This window comes from Phyllobates terribilis, unplaced genomic scaffold (assembly GCF_046119375.1).
Source record: "Phyllobates terribilis strain yellow unplaced genomic scaffold, ASM4611937v1 Scaffold_5__5_contigs__length_657084704, whole genome shotgun sequence".
NCBI lineage: Eukaryota > Metazoa > Chordata > Amphibia > Anura > Dendrobatidae > Phyllobates > Phyllobates terribilis.
This window is the reverse complement of record NW_027362765.1, coordinates 398,468,554-398,492,383: the sequence shown is the minus strand read 5'-3', so window position 1 is coordinate 398,492,383 and position 23,830 is coordinate 398,468,554. Positions and strand designations below refer to the sequence as shown.

The following is a 23,830-nucleotide window of genomic DNA, read 5'->3' as shown; positions in this document are numbered from 1 at the left end:
ATGACTAGGGCTAAATTCACTATCAGTGAGACTGATGATGATGGCACAGTGCTACAATGCTACAACCCTCTGTGTCTTAGAAAGTGAATAAATCGGTGGTATACTACTGATCCACTTTTCATGATTGGTTGGGTTCCCTACTAGATATGCGCGCATCAATTCCTATTGAATTGAATTAGCTACGAACTTCCCCAAAAAATTGGATTCACCAGAAATTTTCAGGATTCGATTCGCACAGCTGCCATTTTTTTGCGAACTTTCACAGACCGGGAAGAGGTTACAATAAATAAAAACTGTATGCTCACTTTTACTCCCCTGTTGTTATAATCGGCTTCTCTCAGTCATTTTGGGGGTCGATGCAACTCATACTTGTGTCTCCCCTCATGTGACCATGTGAGGCCAATCACAGGGCTAAGATTGACCACATGCAGTCAAGTGGGAGGGAGGTAATGCAATCTAGCATCGGAAGAATAGAAGACTCTAGAACTAGAGCTGAGGTGGTGGAGGAGGTGTAAGAAAGGGAAAGGAAAGGGGAAATATAAGGAAAAGTGAAGTATATATATTTTTTAAAAATGTTAACCTCTATCCTCACGACTGTTTAGATTTAGACCTGATTAAATTGGTCAGAATCAAACCTGTCTGCCGAATTAGGGCGAATCTGCCTGAATTAATTTTTGCAAGATCTGTTCTTCTGTATTCCTAATGGTCGGATCCCCAGCGATCATACATTTATTCCCTACCTTGTGGATAAATGATAAATGAACTTCCTGAGAAAATTCCTTTAAGTAGACTCTCATCATCACCCAATATCTGCCATTTTTCAACAAGGGTTATTCAGAGTTCACGGGCTACAATTCTGTAAAATATTCATCCTCATCAGCATAGATATTATAATTTCTTTTTTATATTTGACGAAACTTAAGTAAGTTGCATTTTTTAACTTTCCGTCTCGTACGGCCGGAGCTCATCTGCCGAGATCTAGGGAATACGGCTTCTAATATTGTATGTGCAGGTATTAAGCTTCAAAATTCTGCTCTTAACTTTGCTGAAAGAGACAATCCGAACTAAGAGCCTGGACTTAAATATTAAAGTCGGGGGAAATGAAACATTTATGCTCAAAGCATCTTTTATACATTTTGTGCTTGGTGAATGTGGGATCTGAATAAGACAAGATCAATCTAGGCTGAAAAATTAAAATATGTGAATTTAATTTGCTTATTGACAATTGACGGTCAGACAGTTGAAGCAGCGGCACCCCGGTAGTATAACCTTCATGTGTCTTCAGGTTTAGGAGGAAGGATAATAAAGTCTTTGAATAGAATGAATAGGATTCCAGTGATGAGATGTGAACGGCATTCATTATTCATGGTTACAGCGCAGGCTCAGAGAAAGGGCAGATCCTGGCGTTCATTTGTACTAATGCAACAAGTTACCGGCCCGGTCACTGTAAACAGACACGGATGATTCCCCATAGAACAATCCTTTAAAAAGTTACATTCACTTTATCGCTTACTGAAAGGATTAATATGGGAAAGACTTACCTTACACAAGTTCATCTCACCCTGTATTACTCCATCAAGAAGAAAGAATGCTACTTTGGTAAGTAAGAGCTTAATGGCTACCCTGAAATGATGAGTTTTATGTTGCTGTCCATTATAGATACAACTTAAAGGCTAACCATCATTTTAATTTTTTTCCCATAAGAAAATAGTACACATGAAAACAAGAAACTTCGCAATATATATTAGAGAAATCTGCTTCTTTCTCCTCCAGGACTGATCTTTCACTTTCAATTCATGGCTAAAATCCGTATTCTCTGACTACAGATATTCACATTACTGAGATAGGAGATGACAGTTGCCACTCATGAGATTCTATGGAGAGGGGAAGAGGTGGGAGGAGCTAGCGGAACACACAGACATTCCGCTGCAAGTTCTCCTGAAACTTTTGGAATGCTATGATAAACAAACAAACAAACAAACAAGAGTTTGGTCATTGAGGCCAAAATAGGCCTTGTCCTTAAGGGGTTAAGAAAACTTCGTGACTTAGGCCTTATTCACACATCCATTTTTCGCATACAAGTGCTATCTGTGGTTAGCAGTCGTACCTGTGATAGTCTATGTGGCCACTCATATGTTTGCGATTTTTCGCAGAAAATGGCAGATTTTGGGTTGACTCAAAATCGACAAAGCAAGTCTATTGGCCGTGAAAAAAATGGACCACACTCAGAGGACATCCGAGTGCCGTCTGATTTTCATGGATTGTCAGAATGGAGAAGGTGGAGAAAATTTTTGTACTTTTTTTCTCCACGAACGCCAAAAACTGATGACACTCGGATCAAACTCTGATCAGAATAATAGGTCCATTTTTCTCTTACGTGGAAAAAATACTGACATCTGAATGAGGCCTTACCATGCAGACAGAATGGTTAGATGCAATGTGCACCTTGCTCTAGAAAGTGGGTTCTACCCAAACCAACACCACCTCAGCCCACATTAGTTTTATTATGCACCAGAACTGATTGTTGATTGTTTTATAAATGGATCTCCAGCATCAAATCTATTAACATTAGATTGCAGAGTATTATTTTTTAAGAAAAAAAAAATTATATATATATTTCTTTTTTTATTTTATTTTAAATAAGAACAATCTAGCCAATTCGGATTATACCAAATTATTTGCAAAAGTCTCCATGAAAAGATGTAATGACGACAAGAGCATCATTTATAGTGGTTGTAAATTGCACTGGGACTCTGTGCTTTTAAAATCATAAAAAAGCCATTTGTTAAATTGTAATTTATTGTCCCCTCAGTTTGTGTCCAAGGCTTTCAACTTTCCAAATGTTTAAGATGATGGAAGTTGATCCATCATGTTAAATATTATATAAACTAAGTTGGAAGCTACTGTGAAGCCTTAAAGGGGTTTTCCTATAGTGTAATCTCTTGGTATATCAATAGGATATGCTGTTACATTCTGATCAGTCGAGGTCCGACCTCTGTTCCCTGTATAATGTCCAAAATTTAAGGGGTTTTGGAAAAACTCTGTCCCTTGTCTGCAGTTTGTTTAAAAAAAAACTATATTTAGTTCTTTCTCACACTCACCAGGTCCAGATCTGAGTCTCTGCCACTGCTACCTTTGTCTGTTATTGTCTGCAGAACTGACATCAAGTCAACAGCGCTGCAACCAATAACTAGATCTTAGCTGCTTTGACCAAGTTGACGGCATGAACTGCTCAGATCTGCGGAGCTTACGATTGTCTGCAGTGCTGATGACGTGACCTAAGTGATGCAGACAATAACAGGCACTAGAAGCAGCAGCAGAGACTCAGTGCTAGATCCTGGAAGGTTGAGTAAAGTGCAGTTTTTTTTTTTTAAAAAATGGTGCTTATTATTAGACACTGTGGACCTGATTCATCAAGGCTGGACAACGCCTTTAAGCCAGCCAACACTTTAGATGTGTGTTGGCGAAACAATGGTTGGGCCGGTCGTTTGGCCATCAGCTATCTCCTCCGGCTCTCCCATACACAGGAGCACTCACTCTGTCGTGAGTTCCAGCATTCTCTTTGAGAAAGCTGCTGCCAAACACTGCCATGGCTTCTCTCTTAGAAAACAAAAGGATTGGCAGACCGAAATCAGACATGGCGGATCTTTATCTTCCCCAACTCCATCTGTCGAAGGAGAGCCAGGAGACTTCCATACACACTATACTGTTGGCAAAACCTATTATTATCATAAGGTTTTGCCGACATTAGTCTAATATGTATGCGGGCCTTTGGACTTTTGAAGGGAGATTCTTAGATTAAATGGACCAAATTGGGTATTGGATTATGCAAATATGGCCCAAAGTGAGTAGGACAGGGTACGACTAATTAATGACCTACAAATGGTGATTCAAATGTTGGGTAAAATGGGATAGAAGGGTCTCTGTCTTTCTGAGATCTGAATTAATCAATGGATTGAAGAAATCTAGACAGAGAAGAAGTGGGCTGGAAGTACTTTCAGCCCCTTAGTTGGTGGAGGCCTCTAAGCTCTTTGTGCTTTCCCTAGGGTCAAGCGCCAAAAAGAACATTTGATAATAGGGAACCTATGAGATTGGCAGTGTTTTCAGACCCTTATAAATATTATGGCATAGGTTCTGGGGTGGCGGAAGTCCCTTATGCGTGGAGACCTTTAGTCATGTGCCCCTTGTCTCCTTCCTATAATCCGACCCAAGGAGGACATTTGTTTACTCAGTCACATGTGAACACTATGGTATAAGCAGTTTTTTCTAGAACTCTTCGTTATTTTCAAGTTTAATAAAATTGGCAATAAAATATTTATATCCCGGAACGTTGTTTTGACTATAAGAAGCTGAATGCATAAGAATAAATCTAACACAAGGGCAAGGTATTAAGCTTTATGAAGCTGGGAAGTTTGACAAAAATTCATCTCAAGGTGAAAGCCATCCCCTGAGCACTGTGGCTTTGTCACTTTGAACATCTAATGGAAAATCAAAAGGAAAAAACGATTGTGGGTGATAGGGTCACATTGCCAACGGGATTCATTTCAGGTGCAGATGAAGGTGAGGATACATTATAGCGAGGTCTGAGATTTATGTAGGATGAGGTCTGAGATATGTGTGGATGAATTCTATAAGGGAGGGTTATCACACATCCTTATCTCACGTTCCTTATTATAGATAAATGGCCGCGTTTTCTCTCTTTAACATTTTCTTTGCCGCAAAAAACACAGAATATCGGGTATTAGCCCAGGTTCACACACAGTGTACACTGCCAATAAAAAATACAACTTTAAAGGGACTGCTTACTTTAATAACCCCTTCCTGCGCTGGATAATTTTTATTTTTGCCCTTACCAATTTTTATTCCCCTTCTTCCAAGAACCATTCATTTTTTATATTTGTGTCTACATAGTTGCATGATGGCTTGTTTTCTTTCGCATACTGCTCTGACATTTTATTGGTGCCATTATGGTACGTACGATGTGTTGACTACTTTTTTTCCCCCATTTTTGGAGGGGATGTGAGTGTTGATTTTCTTTTTTCTTTACAGCACACGGCTTAATTAATTGTTATAATTTCATAGGTCGGACTTTTAGGTGATGCCAAATGTGTTTATTATTTTAAATTACTACATTTTTAAAAACATTTTTTAAGAACTTTCACATATTTTTTTAGTCCCCTTAGGGGACTTTAACCTGCACTTATAATGCACAATGCAATATTTTGGTATTGCAGCATATAGCAGAAATGCCTGATCTCCTATGAAGCCCAGCCACTAACTGGGCTATATGGAAATTCACAGATGACAACAACGGGAGCCTTCAGTAGGGCCTTAGGGACAATGGTAACCCATCTGCCCCACGCAATCTTGTGCAGGCCGATCGCAACCATTCAGATGCAGCGGCATCTCAATGGTTAAACAGCAGTTACCATGGGTAGCTCCGGTTGCTGCTGTTAACAGCAGGTTTCGGTTGTATAAAGCAGCTGGAACATGTATGGAGCAGGCTCAGTTTCTGATGTAGGATGTATTATTACATCCTATGTTGGAAAGGGGTAAGAAAGATCTCTGAAGCCTGATGAGGCTGGTATACTTATTGTGAGGAAGGAGAAAAAATGGTAATCAGCTCAACTTCCAAGGAGGACAATCCAGTGTGAAAACAGCTTGGTAGACCTTGTTTGGTCAGGGTGTGGTGAAAGAGTGTAGGAACATAGTAGGCTTATATCCAGGTCAGAAATGGAAGTAAGGTCCATGAGTAATGGGCTCCAGCACCAATGAGAAAGTGTTAAAACATAGCTTTTACTCTGCAATTAATAATATAGTGAGAAAAAGCACAACGATTAAAAAGATTAAGGATCCGTAAGCTTACGCGTTTCGGGACAGCAACCCTTATTCAAAGCTGTGAACCACAAGAGTCTAGCAGCGAATTTCTCATAGAGAACCTAGGAGCGCTTGGCCTAATCGAGCTTTCCTATTTATGGGGGAGCCTGGAGGGATAGCTGTCAGCTATCTAATGTGGGGGCTTTAGTTTCCCCAACAGGAGACCACGCAATGCCTCTAACAACCCTAAGACTGGTGTGGTCCTTGTTTTTGGAAGAAAGCAGCAATGTTTTTCTAATCCTGCTCAATCCCTTTAAATCTATTATTTTACGGCATACGCTCCAGTACTGATTTTAAAGAAAGAAAAATAAAAATATAGGCCTATCAATTTTTTTCTTCCTTTTAATTTTGATTTGGGACAGGAAACTATCAAGGAAAAATTATGATATTGTAGAAAATATTTTTTTCTGTGTGTTTTTTTAAAAATATCTATGTAAGAATAAAAAGTCATATTTGGACTTCAAAATAATGAAAAAAAAGTGTATAAGATAAGCAGACAAAAAAGGATAAAACGAAACTGCAAGTGCACTGGACTCATTATTCCAAGTGTATAGACACGCCCCCAGTGCACTTCCAGCCTGATTTGCATATGACTGTTATGCTACATTTCTTATAACTGACACTTCGGATCTCTACAATAAAGATATATTTTATTTTGGGGGGGACAAGCTCCTATATAGCCAGACCACAACTTTCATATTTAAAAACGTACTGACAGGTTGCCTTTAAACTGGTGCCCGTCTCTATCGCAGTCTTTTCACCCACATCGCCATTTCATTGCATGCATGATAGATGAGGAGACACAATGGCATTAGACTCGTACAACCACGGGACCTTCTGACGTTACAAGACAAGCATCTCTTTGTTTTTCACTTGCAGCTATGGAAACAAACCTCCTGGGATCTGAATCAGAGACACGAACCAAGGAGAAATACGTTTCCGTGAAACCCGAAAGGTTGATGATCAATATCTAAATGAATAAATAATAAACTAGTCTATAATAATTGTCTGGCTTAAACATTGGCAAGTTTTTCACTTATAATAGGTTTATATTACGTGGGCATTTTTGGTATTTTTAAAACAACATTGACGTGTTTGTACTTTTTATGAAATGAACAAACAATATATTTTTGTTTACATTTTTAAGCAAAATAAGCATTTATTTAACTATTATTATTTTTTAAACCATGTATGGAGCAAATACCTGAGAATTGTGCTAATAGGGTACAAAAGTTAAACCGGAAAAAATCATATTGGATCTTCCGTCTGGGTACATTATACCCAGATGGATTAAATGATATTATAGAGGGTATATGACATATAAAGTAAATATTGACAGGTATATACAGGGTGGTCCAAAAGTAGGTGGACAGAAAGTGTAATAAGGTTATGAAGGGGGCGATTTATCGAACATGGTGTAAAGTGAAACTGGCTCTGTTGCCCTTAGCAACCAATCAGATTCCACTTTTCATTCCTCACAGACTCTTTGGAAAATGAAAGTCTGTACAGAAGATAAGAAACAACTTGTTGCTGAAACATTTGTTCAGAGTCCAAAAAAGTCCACAGAAGAGCCTCTGTGGAATTGGGAATTTCACGAGCTTCTATCGTGCGAATCCTGAAATCTATTGGGTGGAAAGCTTATCGTCCACATCTAATTTATGGTTTATTGGAGGATGATCCAGACAGGCGGCTGCAATTTAGTGAGATTATGCTTAACGAAATTGTAGAAAATCCAGTAATTTTAGATAACATTATGTGGAGTGATGAAGCTTCTTTCAAATTATCCGGCCATATTAACAGACATAATTGTATTTACTGGTATAATGAGAACATGCATTTAACATTAGAGCAACAACTAAATGAGCCTGGTGTCAATGTTTGGGGTGGTATTTCAAGTTTTGGTGTTTTAGGACCAATATTTTTTGATGGAACAGTCACAGGAGATACAGTACAGACCAAAAGTTTGGACACACCTTCTCATTTAAAGATTTTTCTGTATTTTCATGACTATGAAAATTGTACATTCACACTGAAGGCATCAAAACTATGAATTAACACATGTGGAATTATATACTTAACAAAAAAGTGTGAAACAACTGAAAATATGTCTTATATTCGAGGTTCTTCAAAGTAGGCATCTTTTGCTTTGATGACTGCTTTGCACACTCTTGGCATTCTCTTGATGAGCTTCAAGAGGTAGTCACCGGAAATGGTTTTCACTTCACAGGTGTGCCCTGTCAGGTTTAATAAGTGGGATTTCTTGCCTTATAAATGGGGTTGGGACCATCAGTTGTGTTGTGCAGAAGTCAGGTGGATACACAGCTGATAGTCCTACTGAATAGACTGTTAGAATTCGTATTATGGCAAGAAAAAAGCAGCTAAGTAAAGAAAAACCAGTGGCCATCATTACTTTAAGAAATGAAGGTCAGTCAGTGCGAAAAATTGGGAAAACTTTGAAAGTGTCCCCAAGTGCAGTTGCAAAAACCATCAAGCGCTACAAAGAAACTGGCTCACATGAGGACCGCCCCAGGAAAGGAAGACCAAGAGTCAGCTCTGCTTCTGAGGATAAGTTTATCTGAGTCACCAGCCTCAGAAATCGCAGGTTAACAGCAGCTCAGATTAGAGACCAGGTCAATGCCACACAGAGTTCTAGCAGAAGGCACATCTCTTCAACATCTGTTAAGAGGAGACTTTGTGCAGCAGGCCTTCATGGTAAAATAGCTGCTAGGAAACCATTGCTAAGGACAGGCAACAAGTAGAAGAGACTTGTTTGGGCTAAAGAACACAAGGAATGGACATTAGACAATTGGAAATCTGTGCTTTGGTCTAATGAGTCCAAATTTGAGATCTTTGGTTTCGACCACCGTGTCTTTGTGCGACGCAGAAAAGGTGAACGGATGGACTCTACATGCCTGGTTCCCACTGTGAAGCATGGAGGAGGAGGTGTGATGGTGTGGGGGTGCTTTGCTGGTGACACTGTTGGGGATTTATTAAAAATTGAAGGCATACTGAACCAGCATGGCTACCACAGCATCTTGCAGCGGCATGCTATTCCATCCGGTTTCCGTTTAGTTGGACCATCATTTATTTTTCAACAGGACAATGACCCCAAACACACCTCCAGGCTGTGTAAGGGCTATTTGACCAAGAAGGAGAGTGATGGGGTGGTACGCCAGATGACCTGGCCTCCACAGTCACCTGACCTGAACCCAATCGAGATGGTTTGGGGTGAGCTGGACCGCAGCGTGAAGGCAAAAGGGCCAACAAGTGCTAAGCATCTCTGGGAACTCCTTTAAGATTGTTGGAAGACCATTTCCGGTGACTACCTCTTGAAGCTCATCAAGAGAATGCCAAGAGTGTGCAAAGCAGTCATCAAAGCAAGAATATAAGACATATTTTCAGTTGTTTCACACTTTTTTGGTAAGTATATAATTCCACATGTGTTCATTCATAGTTTTGATGACTTCAGTGTGAATGTACAATGGTCATAGCCATGAAAATACAGAAAAATCTTTAAATGAGAAGGTGTGTCCAAACTTTTGGTCTGTACTGTAAGTATCTCGAAATTCTAATGAATCAAGTTGTTCCCCAGTTACAGCAACAGCCTAATTCAAGTGACCTTTATTTTCAACAAAAGGGGGCCCCTCCACATTATTCAAGAGTAGTCCGCGAGTATCTTGATGAAACATTTCCTAATAAATGGATTGGCCGAAGAGGCCCACTTGATTGGCCGGCACGTTCACCAGACTTGACCCGAATGGATTTTTTCTTTTGGGGAGTACTCAAGGACAAAGTTTATAGTCGAAAACCAAAAAGTATCAGTGATTTGAAAAATTACATAAGAGATGCATTTCAAAAAATTAATACCCAAAGAGACTTGTGCAAAAAAGTTTGTCGAAGCGTAAGAGGCAGACTTCAAAGCTGTGCAAATTGTAATGGAAAACAGTTTGAGCACCTGCGTTGATAAAATTTAAGGGCTTTTGTATTATTGTTCAGAATAAAATTTAATTGTCAATGTTATGCTTGTGTTAGTAAATATAATTTTATATATAAATCAAAATAAATGTTATTATTTTCTGTCCACCCACTTTTGGACCACTCTGTATATATTTATTTATTTTTATTATTTTTTTACATATATGAATGAAATATCGAAAAATTGTATTTGAAAATGGCTATAATATGAAGAAAGAAAGGGTCTTAAATTTTTTCATAATGAAGATGACGTGCCCCCAGGGCTGTGGGGTACTCGGCAGCCGGGCCTATGGATGCTGGGGGGATATGTCACAGTGTCTGGCCCGGTCCGTGGCCCAGGGCGGTCAACAAAAAGGGGAATGTTATTTATCTGGGGTTTGTAGTTTTAGGAAGTGTTCGTGACGCCACCTGTGGTACCTGGTAAGGATTACCAGCTCTGCTGCAGTCCTCTGGGGGTTATGGGATGGCAGCTGGGATGTTTCTGCTCCCGGGGCAGTGTAGGTGCAGATGGTGGTGTAGTGCGGTGTAGTGCAGAGTTTTTTCATCCGCTCGGATGACTGAAGAAGTGCGGATCTGGTACTTTCCCAAATGGAGGAAAATTCGCTAACAAGAGATTCCGCAGCCGGATTGTCCACCGAGGTGGAGACGGGAAACGGGATCCGAGGATGCTGACCGTAGACTATAAAAAACGGGGATTTGGAGGAAGATTCGCTCTCGTGATTATTGTAGGAAAATTCGGCCCACAGTAAAAGATCCACCCAGTCGGAATGGTGAGCATTAACAAAGTGCCGGAGGTAACTGGTTAAAATTTGGTTGATCCGCTCTACTTGACCATTGGACTGTGGGTGATAAGCAGAAGAGAAGTCCAAGGTGACCCCCAGCAATTTACACATGGCTCGCCAGAAGCGAGAGGTGAACTGAACTCCTCGATCGGATATGATGTGGAGAGGAAGACCTTGAAGACGGCAAATATGATAGATAAAGTCTTTAGCCAACTCAGATGCAGACGGGAGGCCCGGCAGGGGAATGAAGTGAGCCATCTTAGAAAAGCGGTCAGCGACCACCCAAATGACCGTACAACCGGCAGAGACAGGGAGGTCCATTATAAAGTCCATGGCTATATGCTGCCATGGGGCAGCAGGTACAGGAAAAGGCAGGAGGCGGCCGGCTGGCAGGTGTCTAGGAACCTTGTTGCGGGCCCAGGACGCACAGGCTGAAACAAAGTCTATTACGTCCTTGTGCAGGGTAGGCCACCAGTAATGCCGGGTAATAAGCTGGAGGGTCTTTTTCTGACCAGCATGGCCAGCTAGCTTAGACGAATGTCCCCAGTGTAGGACCTTCTCACGATCAGGTACTGTTACGAACGTCTTACCGGGTGGAAGACGATTTAGATTCACGGGGGCCACCTGCATTACTTTGGCGGGGTCGATGATGTGCTTAGGCTCCTCCTCTAGATCAGAGACCAAAAAGGATCGGGACAAGGCATCAGCTTTGATGTTTTTGTCTGCCGGGCGAAAATGAAGAATGAAATCAAAGCGGGCGAAGAACAAGGACCACCGGGCTTGGCGCGGGTTAAGTCTCTGGGCACTCTGGAGGTAAGCCAAGTACTTGTGGTCCGTGTAAATTATTACCAGGTGAAGAGCCCCCTCGAGCAGGTAACGCCACTCCTCCAGTGCCAGCTTAATGGCTAATAATTCTCGGTCTCCTATAGAATAATTGCGCTCAGAAGAGGAGAAGAGTTTGGAGAAGAAGCCGCAGGTTACCATTCTTCCGGAAGATGACTTTTGGGTGAGTACCGCTCCGACTCCGGAGGAAGAAGCGTCTACTTCTAGGAAGAATTGTTTGTTGCCGTCCGGACGATGCAGCACAGGGGCGGAGGAGAAAGCTTGTTTCAAGGAAAGGAAGGCCTCCTCTGCTTCGGGCGGCCATTCTTTGGGATTAGCGCCCTTACGGGTGAGCGCAGAGATAGGGGCAGTCCGGGAAGAGAAGTGCGGAATGAAGAGGCGGTAGTAGTTGGCGAAGCCCAGGAACCGCTGAATAGCCTTCAACCCCTCGGGTCGGGGCCACTTCTGGATGGCAGACAGTTTCTCAGGATCCATTCGTAGGCCGGTCTGAGAGATTATGTAGCCCAGAAACGGAAGCGAGGTCTGCTCAAAGAGGCACTTCTCATATTTTACGTAGAGGTGGTTCTGCCTAAGCCTGAGCAGGACCTGACGAACGTCCCTCCGGTGTGTGGGAAGATCCGGAGAGAAGACCAAGATGTCGTCCAGGTACACCACCACGCAGGAGTAGAGAAGGTCACGGAAGATGTCATTGACCAACTCTTGAAAGACGGTGGGAGCATTACAGAGACCGAAGGACATTACGAGGTATTCATAGTGGCCGTCCCAGGTGTTGAATGCCGTCTTCCATTCATCTCCCTGACGGATACGGACCAGGTTATACGCCCCACGGAGATCCAGCTTGGTGAAGATTCTAGCACCCCTCAGAAGGTCAAATAATTCAGGAATGAGCGGAAGGGGGTATTTATTTTTCACCGTGATCTGGTTAAGGCCTCTATAGTCTATACAGGGACGGAGTGAGCCGTCTTTCTTTTTGACGAAGATGAAGCCTGCTCCCGCCGGGGAGGTAGATTTCCAGATAAATCCCCGGGCCAGATTCTCCTCGATATATTCAGACATGGACCGGGTTTCAGCAGCGGACAAAGGGTAAATACGCTCACGGGGAGGAGTAGCGCCGGGTATCAGGTCGATTGGGCAATCGTATGGTCTATGAGGGGGTAATGTCTCTGCTTCTCTTTTGTTAAAGACGTCCGCATAAGACCAATAGGGAACCGGTAGGCCGGGAAGATTGGCTGGGGTAGGAGAAGGACGGGCAGGACAAACGGGAACTAAACAAGTCTTATGGCAGTCCTGCCCCCAGCGAAGGACTTCTCCGGTCTGCCAATCAAGCACGGGTGCATGTCTCTGGAGCCAAGGTAGGCCTAGCAAGAGGGAGTGAGAGAGTCCAGGCAGAACATGGAAGAAGATGCTCTCAGAGTGCAGCATTCCCACCTGCAGAGTTATGGATTCGGTGATGAGTTGGATGGGATGCGGTAAGAGACCCCCATCCACGGAGGCGACAGATAAGGGTACAGCCAGAAGTTTGGTGGGAATGCGGTATTTCTCTACCAGGGACTGAGAAATGAGATTTCCGGCAGCTCCAGAATCAAGTTGAGCAAGTTCAAAGTAATGGTTCTCCCCGCAGATGATAGAGACCGACAGCATCAGAGAAGGAGAGGATTTATTCTTGTCTAGGACGACCTCTCTGAGCGATCCTAGACACAGGCGTTTCCCGACCTCTCCGGGCAGGAACGGATCCGGTGCTCCTTACTACCACAGTAGAAACAGCTCCCCTCGGCACAGCGAGACTCTTGACGGGTTTTGACCATCTTTGTTTGGTCGACCTGCATGGGCTCTGGCGAGTGCGCCCGGGGAGTTACAGAGGAAGAGACAGGATTCAGAAAAGTAGGAGCAAGGCGTGGAAACCTCCTCTCACGGGTGACCTCTTTGGTGCGCTCCTGGAACCGGATGTCAATCCGGGTGGCAAGTGTCACTAAGTCATCGAGAGTGGTAGGAATGTCCCGACCGGCAAGTTCATCTTTAATCCGGCCGGACAGGCCCTCCCAGAAGATGGAAACCAGTGCCTCATTATCCCAGGCAAGCTCGGAAGCAAGGGTACGGAACCGTATGGCATATTGGCCCACGACGAGACTCCCTTGACGGAGGCGTAGCAGAGATGAGGCGGATGAGGTCTTTCGTCCTGGTTCGTCGAAGACTTTCCGGAAGGCCGTGAGAAAGGCTGGCAGGTTGGATACCAGGGGGTCTTCTCTCTCCCATAGAGGATTTAGCCAAGCCAGTGCCTCCCCAGTGAGATGGGACATGATGAAGGCACCTTGGCTCGGTCAGTGGTGAACTGGTATGCCAAAAGTTCAAAGTGCAGGGTGCACTGGTTAATGAAGCCTCGTGCCAGGCCGGGATCTCCACCAAAATGAGGCGGGGCGGAAAGGCGTGGACCGGGAAGGGATGCCATGGTGTTGATGGGCAGCGGCGCTGCCGGAGTAGTAGTTGTGCGGGTGGAAGCAGCTCCCGATGAGGCGGTCAGTGTGTCCAGGAGGGAGTTAACACTACGCAGGTGGCCCAAGATGGAGTCCTGTTGGGACCGCTGACGGGATAGTTCATGACATAGGTCCGAGAGCGAGGGAGCTTGGGTGCCACCGGGTTCCATGGCCCGAGCAAACTGTAACGGGTCTGGGAGGTGGAACCTCTGAGCTACTATACAAAGGGGCAGTCCTTGTAAGGAAGCGGGTGGCTCTCAGGGAAAGCGGGCAGGCAGTCACGTCAAGTGACAGGGATAGTCTCTGGGTAGAAGGGCAGGAGGTCACGGCGAGTGACGGGGACAGTCTCTTGACAGGCGGGTGGTCACGGCAAGTGACAGCAGGATAAGAGTCTCTAGACAGGCGGGTGGTCACGGCAAGTGACAGCAGGGTAAGAGTCTCTCGACAGGCAGGTGGTCACGGCAAGTGACAGCAGGATAAGAGTCTCTGGACAGGCAGGTGGTCACGGCAAGTGACAGCAGGGTAAGAGTCTCCGGACAGGCAGGTGGTCACAGCAGGTATCAGGCAGGTATCTGGCAGGTGCTTCCTGGTCCGCGGGCGGACTGATCCATAGACAGACTGGCAGGTGCTGGTAGGCAGACTGTCGGACCGCAGGATTGCAAGCAGGTAGACAGGTATCAGGCAGGTATCAGGCAGGTATCTGGCAGGTGCTTCCTGGTCCGCAGGCGGACTGATCCATAGACAGACTGGCAGATGCTGGTAGGAAGACTGTCGGACCGCAGGATTGCAAGCAGGTAGACAGCACTGGAAAACAAGCTGGCAACGGGACCTGAGGGCTGAAGCAGAGTTGAAAGGCTTTGCAACAACATTGCTCGGGCACCTCCATTTTGGAGGAGGTGCCTTATATATGGTGAGATCCTCCGGCCATTGGCCGGGGACTCCTTAGGACGGCGCACGCGTCCCCTTTAAGAGAGAGGGAGCGCGCGCGCACCCTAAGCACAGTGACCGGGAAGCAGCGCGCACTGCCAGCAGAGCGGGAGGAGGACGCCGGGCACGGAGCGGAGAGGTGAGGGGAACGGCGTCCCTGCCTAGCAGGAGGCAGGGACGCCGACGCTACAGCCATGTTGGTTGTGGGCATTACAGTGATTGGCTGGCCACACAGTGCCATCAGGTCAATCTCAGACCTGGCGCCGCCATGCTCGTCACAGTCACTCCGGATCAGACAGTGTAGGGAGAGGTGCTGCTGTGTCAGGGAGAGATTTGATCGTGCATTAGGTAGTGTAGGGAGAAAAACCGTACATTACACATATCCATCTTAACAAACAGTGCTGAGATATCTGCAGAGATATCAGGCAGGCGGTGTATATAGCAGACTGCAGTGCATATAGCACAAGAGGCTCCATTCCAATTCTGCCTTCTGCTGCTGTTAGATATTTCTATACAAAGGCCCAGGTCTCAGGGGCCAGGAATACTTTTCTTTGGATCTTAATCCTCATTATTTGCTTAAAAAGCAATCCAGAGAACACCGTTTTTTCTGCGCCATTTGCTTGTTGGCACTGCAGATTACAGCCAGGTCCTTTGCATATTAGAGCGCTAGAAATCCAGCTATTTAAAACTGTGTTTTCTCCATCAAATGGATCACATATACGTTGTCAGAAAATACTGCCATTTCTGGCCTCCATTAAAAATTTCCTTTAGTGTGTCATTGAAGCAATTCACAGCAGTTTGCTGTTCAAACTATTTACCTACAGGCCAGGTATTTAAAACTCTGTTTTCTCTATCACACGGATCACATATAAGTTCGCTCCAAACTCAGTCATTTGTAGTGAGCGTGGAAGATACTGTCCTCCATTTAAAATGGGCAAGGCACGTGGCAGGGGACGGGGAACTAGACGTGATGATAATGGTGCATGCAGAGGCCGAGGACAAGGCCGTGGGCAAGCCGAAATTGTGCCACAACAAACACCCATATCTTCTCGCCTGACCTTCCTGTCCCAATTTCTAGGGGACCGCAGCACACCACTATTAAACCCAGAGCAGTGTCAAAAGGTTGTTGGTTGGATAGCGGATAATGCTTCCAGTCACTTAGCAAAAACCACCACCCTGTCTTCCACATGGTCAAGTCTCAATAGCCGTGAGTCTGGACCGCATATTCCTCACCCTGATCCTCCTTCCTCCCACCATGCCAAATACCCAGAGACAAATGATCCCACACTTGGACACTCTGAAGAGCTGTTCACTTTTCCATTTAGAGATTCGGGCCTCTCGCCCGGTCCACTTGAAGCGGAGCAAGAGGAGATCACGTGTAGCGATGCCCAAATATTTGAGCAGCCACGGTCACACGAAGGCGACGGTGAGAGATTGTCACAAGAGGTGGACGATGATGAGATACAATTGCCAGAAAGTCAGGAGGAGGTCCAGGGTGCGGAAGTGGAAGACAAGGTGGTTGATGATATAGTAACTGACCCAACCTGGCAGGAGGACTTGCAGAGCGAGGACAGCAGCACACAGGGAGAGGGAGGCAGAGCACCCCAACAGGCAAGAAGAAGCAGTGTGGTGGCCGCAGACAGAAGGCAGGCAACCGTTCCCCATAACACCAACACGAAGGAAGTTGCCAGTACAACTGTTAGGTCTTCCCGAGTCTGGTTGTTTTTTAAAGACTCTGCCGATAACCCCAAAAAGGCCATTTGCACCACCTGCCAGGCCAGCATCAGCAGGGGTAGCAAAACGACCAGCCTGACCACCACCAGCATGATCACGCACATGGCAGCAAAGCACCCGACTTTGTGGGCCAAACCCCAGTGTCCAGATACAGTGTCTGCGGGTGGCACCATTGCTTCTTCCGCTGCTGTGCATGCAAGCCAATCCCCTGTCCATGGTGCATGCGAAGACGCCTCCTGCCCTGCACCTGTCGTTGCACACTCTCAAGCAGCAGCATCAGGAAGCACGTCCATGTCCTTGTCCCAGCGCAGCGTTCAGTTGTCCATACCCCAGTCATTGGAACGCAAGCGCAAATATGCAGCCAACGCCCCACAGGCCACACTACTAAATTCTCACATTTCACGACTGCTTGCGCTCGAAATGTTGCCTTTTAGGCTCGTGGAGACGGAAGCATTCCGCAACCTGATGGCGGCGGCCGTCCCTCGGTACTCGGTCCCCAGCCGCCACCATTTCTCCAAGTGTGCCGTCCCCGCATTACACAAGCACGTGTCCCAAAACATTAGCCGTGCTCTCAACAACGCAGTAACCGGTAAAGTCCACCTAACCATGGACACGTGGACAAGTGCTTGTGGGCAGGGATGGTACATCTCGCTGACGGCACACTGGGTTAACATTGTGGAAGTCAGGACCCAGTCGGACCTTGGGACGGAACAAGTCCTGCCGACTCCAAGGATTGCGGGCCAAAGGTGAATCAGGGCTGCCCCCACGGTCTTCAGCTCCTGCACCTCACCCTCCTCAGCCTCCTCCTCCTCTTCAGCCTCCATCTCCGAAATGACCACATCAGTCACAAGCTGGAAGCACTGCAGCACTGCCTCGGCCAAGCGGCAACAGGCTGTGCTGGAGCTAATATGCTTAGGTGAAAAACCGCACAATGCTGAAGAGTTGTGGACAGCTCTGAAAGAGCAGGCAGATCTGTGGCTCACACCTATGAACCTACAGCCAGGCATGGTCGTGTGTGACAATGGCCTGAACCTGGTGGCGGCTCTGAGGCGAGGCGAGCTCACACACGTACCATGCCTGGCCCATGTGCTTAACCTCGTGGTTCAGCGGTTTCTCAAATCCTACCCAGAGCTGCCGGATCTGCTTGTTAAAGTACGCCGCCTGTGTGTCCATTTTAGAAAGTCAGCTACAGCATCCGCTGCCCTTGCAGTGTTTCAGCAGCGTTTGCAGCTTCCGGCTCACAGACTGGTGTGTGATGTCTCCACGCGTTGGAAAACTACACTGCAGATGTTGGGAAAGATTTGTGAGCAGAAGAGGGCAGTTGTTGAGTACCAGCATCAACAAGGCCGTCGGTATTCAGTTCAGACTCCACACATAAGACCTCAGGAGTGGACATGGATGTCAGACATATGTACCATCCTACAAAACTTTGAGGACTCCACCAAAATGGTGAGCGGCGATGACGCCATAATTAGCGTCACCATCCCGCTTCTCAGTCTTCTGAAACGCTCTCTGCTCACAATCAAAGAGGATGCATTGCAGGCGGAGCACGATGAAATGGAGTAAGGAACCATACAGGGTGATTACACACAGCCAAGCCTTATCTCATCCCAACGTGGATAAGGTGACAATGAGGAAGAGGAGGAGGAGGATGAAGGACAGGAGCTAGTTTCATGCACTATAGACGGTACTACCTGCACACTGTCATACCGTCTGTTCAGCGTGGATGGCCAGAGGACAGAGAGGAGGAGGAGGAGAGCATGGTCAGTCATCCTCTTGGTGAGGACACGGAAATCTTGCCTGTTAGTAATCTGGCACGCATGGCTGAGTTTATGTTACGCTGCCTTTCCCATGACCCTCAAATTCTCAAAATTTTGGGTGACAGTCATTACTGGTTGGTGACACTTCTAGACCCACGCTACAAGGAGAACTTTATATCTCTTATTCCTGAGGCGGACAGGTCTACAAAAATGGGGCAGTACCAGAAGGCCCTTGTTGCGGAACTATTAAAAAAATTCCCATCTGAAAACGCTGGCGGCAGAGGGCACACTTCGTTGGACAACCAAGGAGTACAGGCGAGAGAGAGACACAACTTCAATCCAGCAGAGGCAGGGGAACACTGTCAAAGTTCTGGGACAGTTTTCTCAGCCCCTCCCATCGCACTGGCCCTGAGGCGCGGGGTACTCTCACAAGGAGTGCAAAGTTTGGGAAGATGCTGAGGGAGTACCTTGCCGACCGTACCAACGTCCTCCATGATTCCTCTGTGCCTTATAACTATTGGGTATCCAAGCTGGTGTTACGGATCTGGGTGGTGGAACCTCTGTGCTGCGGAGCAAGGAGGGACCAGAGGGGCGTAACTAGGTATCAACTCGGACTGACCAAGGTCACACTGCGGCTCAATCAACTCCGTGAACCAGGGAAAGACCATGCAGAGGGACCAGGTGCTACTCTGGGCCTGTCCTTGTATGAGAGCAGGTGACTCCCACGGGTAACTGGCAGGAGCCTCCAGGTAGGCTGGCTGATAGGCATGGCAGGTAACTGGTAGGAGCCCCCAGGTAGGCTGGCTGATAGGCACGGCAGGTAACTGGTAGGAGCCTCCAGGTAGGCTGGCTGATAGGCACAGCAGGTAACTGGTACGTTCTCTGGGTAGGCAGGCAAGCCAGGCCCATAGACAGACTGGGGGGTTTGTATCGTAGGCAGACCGTCGGGCTGGAGAGTACACTTGGCTGGCGGAGACAGGTAGTCAGGCTGGCGGACAGGACTGGTAGTCAGACTGGCGGACTGAACTGGTAATCAGGCTGGTGGACTGGACTGGTAGTCAAGCTGGCGGACTGGACTGGTAGTCAGGCTGGCGGACTGGACTGGTAGTCAGGCTGGTGGACTAGACTGGTAGTCAGACTAGCAGCGGGACCTGAGGGCTGAAGCAGAGTTTAGGACACAAAGCTACAACCTTGCACGGGCACCTCCATTTTGGAGGAGGTGCCTTTTATATGAGAGGACCTCCGGCCATTGGCCGGGGACTCCTTATGACAGCGCGCGCGGCCCCTTTAAGAGCGTGCACCCTAAGCACAGTGCCCTGGAAGCTGCGCACGCCGGCAGCAGCTGCAGGAGAGCCGGAAGACGCTGGGCCGGGAGCGCGGCGGTAAGACGGACGGCGCTTCTGCCTGTCAGGGGACAGAGACGCCGATACTACAATACCCCCCCTTTACGCCCCCTCTTTTTTAGGCCGGAAAGAATTTTTTTAAGGAGAAGCGGGGCGTGGATGTTCTCCCTCGGTTCCCAAGTTCTCTCCTCTGGGCCAAACCCCTTCCAATCCACCAGAAAAAAGTTTTTTCCTCTTACCCTCTTGGTGGCCAGAATGTTCTCTACCTCATAGACGTCCTCAGCGGAGACCGGAGCTGGGAGGGTACCTGGATTGTCGGAAAAAGAATTAAGCACAACTGGTTTGAGGAGAGATATGTGGAAGGAGTTGGGAATCCGTAAGGTGGCCGGGAGTTTTAACTTGTAGGCTACTCGGTTGATTTTCTTGAGGACTTCAAATGGACTGATGAACCGTGGACCCAACTTATAGGAGGATAATTTGAGACGAACATGTTTGGAGGAGAGCCAAACCTCGTCTCCCGGTGAATTAAGGGGGGTCCAGGCGTCTCTTATCAGCATGTCTCCTAGTGTCTTCCCAAATGGTGGAAAATTCGCTGACCAGAGACTCCACGGCCGGGTTGTCCACTGAAGCGGAGACGGGAAACGGAATCCGGGGATGTTGACCGTAGACCACAAAGAACGGGGACTTGGAATATGATTCGCTCTCATGGTTGTTATAGGAGAACTCGGCCCATGGTAGGAGCTCTACCCAATCGGTATAGTGAGCGTTGACGAAGTGCCGGAGGAAGCTGGTAAGGATCTGGTTGATACGTTCCACTTGGCCATTGGACTGCGGATGGTAAGCAGAGGAGAAATCCAGGGTGACATCCAGCAGCTTACACATAGCTCTCCAGAAGCGCAAAGTAAACCCCGCGATCAGACACAATGTGGAGGGGTAGGCCGTGGAGACGAAAGATGTGATGGATGAAGTCCTTAGCCAGCACAGATGCAGACGGGAGACCAGGCAGAGGGATGAAGTGGGCCATTTTAGAAAAGCGGTCAGCGTCCACCCAAATGACAGTACAACCGGCAGAAACAGGGAGATCAGTAATAAAGTCCATAGCAATGTGTTCCCACGGGGCTGCAGGTACGGGAAGAGGCAGGAGAAGGCCGGCTGGAAGATGTCTGGGAACCTTGTTGCGGGCACAGGATGAACAGGCCATGACGAAGTCTACCACATCCTTGCGCAGGCCATCAGTAATGCTGGGTAATGAGCAGGAAGGTCTTCTTCTGGCCAGCATGGCCGGCTAGTTTAGATGAATGACCCCAGTGAAGAACCTTCTTACGATCGGGAACCGCTACAAACGTCTTACCGGGTGGGAGACGAGACAGGTCCAAGGGGGCCACATTCATCACTTTGGAGGGATCGATGATATGCATAGGCTCCTCCTCTTGATCGGAAGACAGGAAGGATAGGGACAAGGCGTCGGCTTTAACGTTCTTGTCCACAGGGCGGTAATGTAGGGTAAGGTTGAAGCGGGCGAAGAACAAAGACCACCGGGCCTGACGCGGATTGAGTCTTTGGACATTCTGTAGATATGCCAGGTTTTTGTGGTCAGTGTAGATGACCACCGGGTGCAGAGCCCCCTCAAGCAGGTAACGCCACTCCTCCTGCACCAATTTGATGGCTAGCAGTTCTCCGTCTCCTATGGAGTAGTTGCGCTCGGACGAGGAGAAGAGCTTGGAGAAGAAGCCGCAGGTTACCATTCTCCCGGACGGAGATTTCTGGGTGAGCACCGCTCCGGCTCCGGAAGAGGAAGCATCAACCTCCAGAAAGAACTGTTTGTTGCAATCCGGACGGTGCAGCACTGGGGCAGAAGAGAAGGCTTGTTTTAAGGAGAGGAAAGCCTCCTCCGCTTCAGACGGCCATTCCTTAGGATTTGCTCCCTTACGGGTGAGCGCAGAGATGGGAGCATTCCAGGAAGAGAAATGTGGGATGAAGAGACGGTAATAGTTGGCAAAGCCCAGGAATCGCTGAATCGCCTTCAACCCCTCCGGACGGGGCCACTTTAAGACGGCAGAGACCTTCTCGGGGTCCATCTGTAGACCTGTCTTAGAGATAATATAACCCAGGAACGGAAGAGAGGTCTGCTCGAAGAGGCATTTTTCAAATTTTGCGTATAGGTTATTCTGCCTGAGTCTAAGCAAGACCTGACGAACATCCCTCCGGTGTGTGGGAAGATCTGGAGAGAAGACCAAGATGTCGTCCAGGTACACAACCACGCAAGAATATAAGAGGTCACGGAAGATGTCGTTAACTAACTCTTGGAAGATGGCTGGAGCATTACAGAGGCCGAAGGGCATCACAAGGTATTCATAGTGGCCATCCCGGGTATTTAATGGGGTCTTCCACGCGTCTCCTTGGCGGATCCGGACCAAGTTATACGCCCCCGAAGATCGAGCTTGGTGAAGATCTTCGCGCCTTTAAGGCGGACGAACAGCTCAGAGATGAGCGGCAGGCGGTATTTGTTTTTGTTAGTAATCTGGTTGAGTCCCCTATAATCGATACAGGGGCGTAGTGAACCGTCTTTCTTTTTTATGAAGAAGAATCCGGCTCCAGCCGGGGAGGTAGATTTCTGGATGAATCCCCTAGCCAGATTTTCTTCGATGTACTCCGACATGGCCTGGGTTTCGGCCAACGACAACGGGTAAATACGCCCATGGGGTGGAGTGGCACCAGGTACCAGGTCGATAGGGCAATCATATGGCCTATGAGGTGGCAGTGTCTCTGCTTCCTTCTTGTCGAAGACATCTGCATAGGACCAGTAAGGTGCCGGTAGACCAGGTAAATTAGCCGGAGTAGACGGAGGTCGAGCCGGGGGAACCGGGACCAGACAGGTCTCATGGCAATCTCATGTTTCTGTAGCCAGGGTAGACCTAGCAAAAGGGAGTGAGAGAGTCCAGAAAGCACATGGAAGGAGATCCTCTCCGAGTGCAGCAATCCCATCTGAAGGGTTACGGGCGCAGTGATGAGCAAGATGGTCACCGGAAGGAGTCTTCCATCCATGGAAGCGACTGCCAATGGTTCAGCCAGAGGTTTGGTAGGAATCTGATACTTCTCTACAAGGGACAGGGAAATGAGATTCCCAGCGGCTCCAAAATCCAGATGGGCGGTTTCAAAGAAGCAGTTCTCTCCACAGGAAATAGAGACGGATAAAGTCAAGAACGGAGAGGATTTACTCTTGCCTAGGATGACCTCTCCGAGAGTTTCCCGGCTTCACCGGACAGGAAAGGATCAGGTGCTCCTTAACACCACTGTAGAAACAGCTCCCCTCGGCTCGGCGTGTTTCTTGGCGAGACTTGACCATCTTGGTCCGGTCGATCTGCATAGGTTCGGGCGAGCGTGCCCGGGGAGTTGCTGGTTGGGAGGCAGGTTTCTGGAAAACAGGAGCAAGACGAGGAAATCTTCTCTCCCGGGTAGTCTCCTTAGCATGTTCTAGGAAACGGATGTCAATCCGGGTAGCTAGTGACACCAGGTCATCCAGGGTGGTAGGAATGTCCCGGTCGGCTAGCTCGTCCTTAATCCGACCGGAAATACCCTCCCAGAAGGTGGACACCAGCCTCGTTGTCTCAGGCAAGCTCAGAAGCGAGGGTACGGAACTGTATGGCATACTGGTCCACGATGAGACTCCCTTGGCGGAGACAGAGCAATGAGGAGGCAGTAGAAATCCTTCGTCCGGGCTCATCGAAGACCCTCCGGAAGACAGTGAGGAAAGCCGTAAGATCGAACACCAGGGAATCCCCTCTCTCCCATAGAGGGTTTAGCCATGCCAATGCTTCCCCCGTGAGGTGAGACATGATGAACGCCACCTAGACCCGGTCGAAGGGAAACTGATGTGCCAGAAGTTAAAAGTGCAGCGTGCCCTGGTTCAGAAAGCCCAGACATAAGACGAGGTCACCCCCAAAACGAGAAGGCGCAGAAAGCCGGGGTCCTAGGCTGGATGCCGTGGTATTGGTAGGCAGCGGCGCCGACGGAGCGGGTGTCGCTCGGCTCGAGGCGGGCACAGGTGGGACAGACAGCACGTCCAGGCGAGAGATGGCAGACCACAGGTAGGTCAGGATGGTTTCCTGTTGGGATCT

The 23,830-nt window shown here is 47.5% G+C and overlaps 1 protein-coding gene across 1 annotated transcript in view; it reads left to right on the top strand.

Moving 5' to 3' along the window:
• The first annotated feature begins 1,393 nt into the window (after positions 1 to 1,393).
• CUNH10orf90 (chromosome unknown C10orf90 homolog) overlaps positions 1,394 to 23,830 on the top strand; it is a 320,876-nt gene continuing 298,439 nt past the window's right edge. The window contains exon 1 of the mRNA XM_073681344.1: positions 1,394 to 1,599. Coding sequence (XP_073537445.1) covers positions 1,527 to 1,599 — 73 coding nt within the window. The 5' untranslated portion in view covers positions 1,394 to 1,526. The remainder of the gene's footprint in view (positions 1,600 to 23,830) is intronic.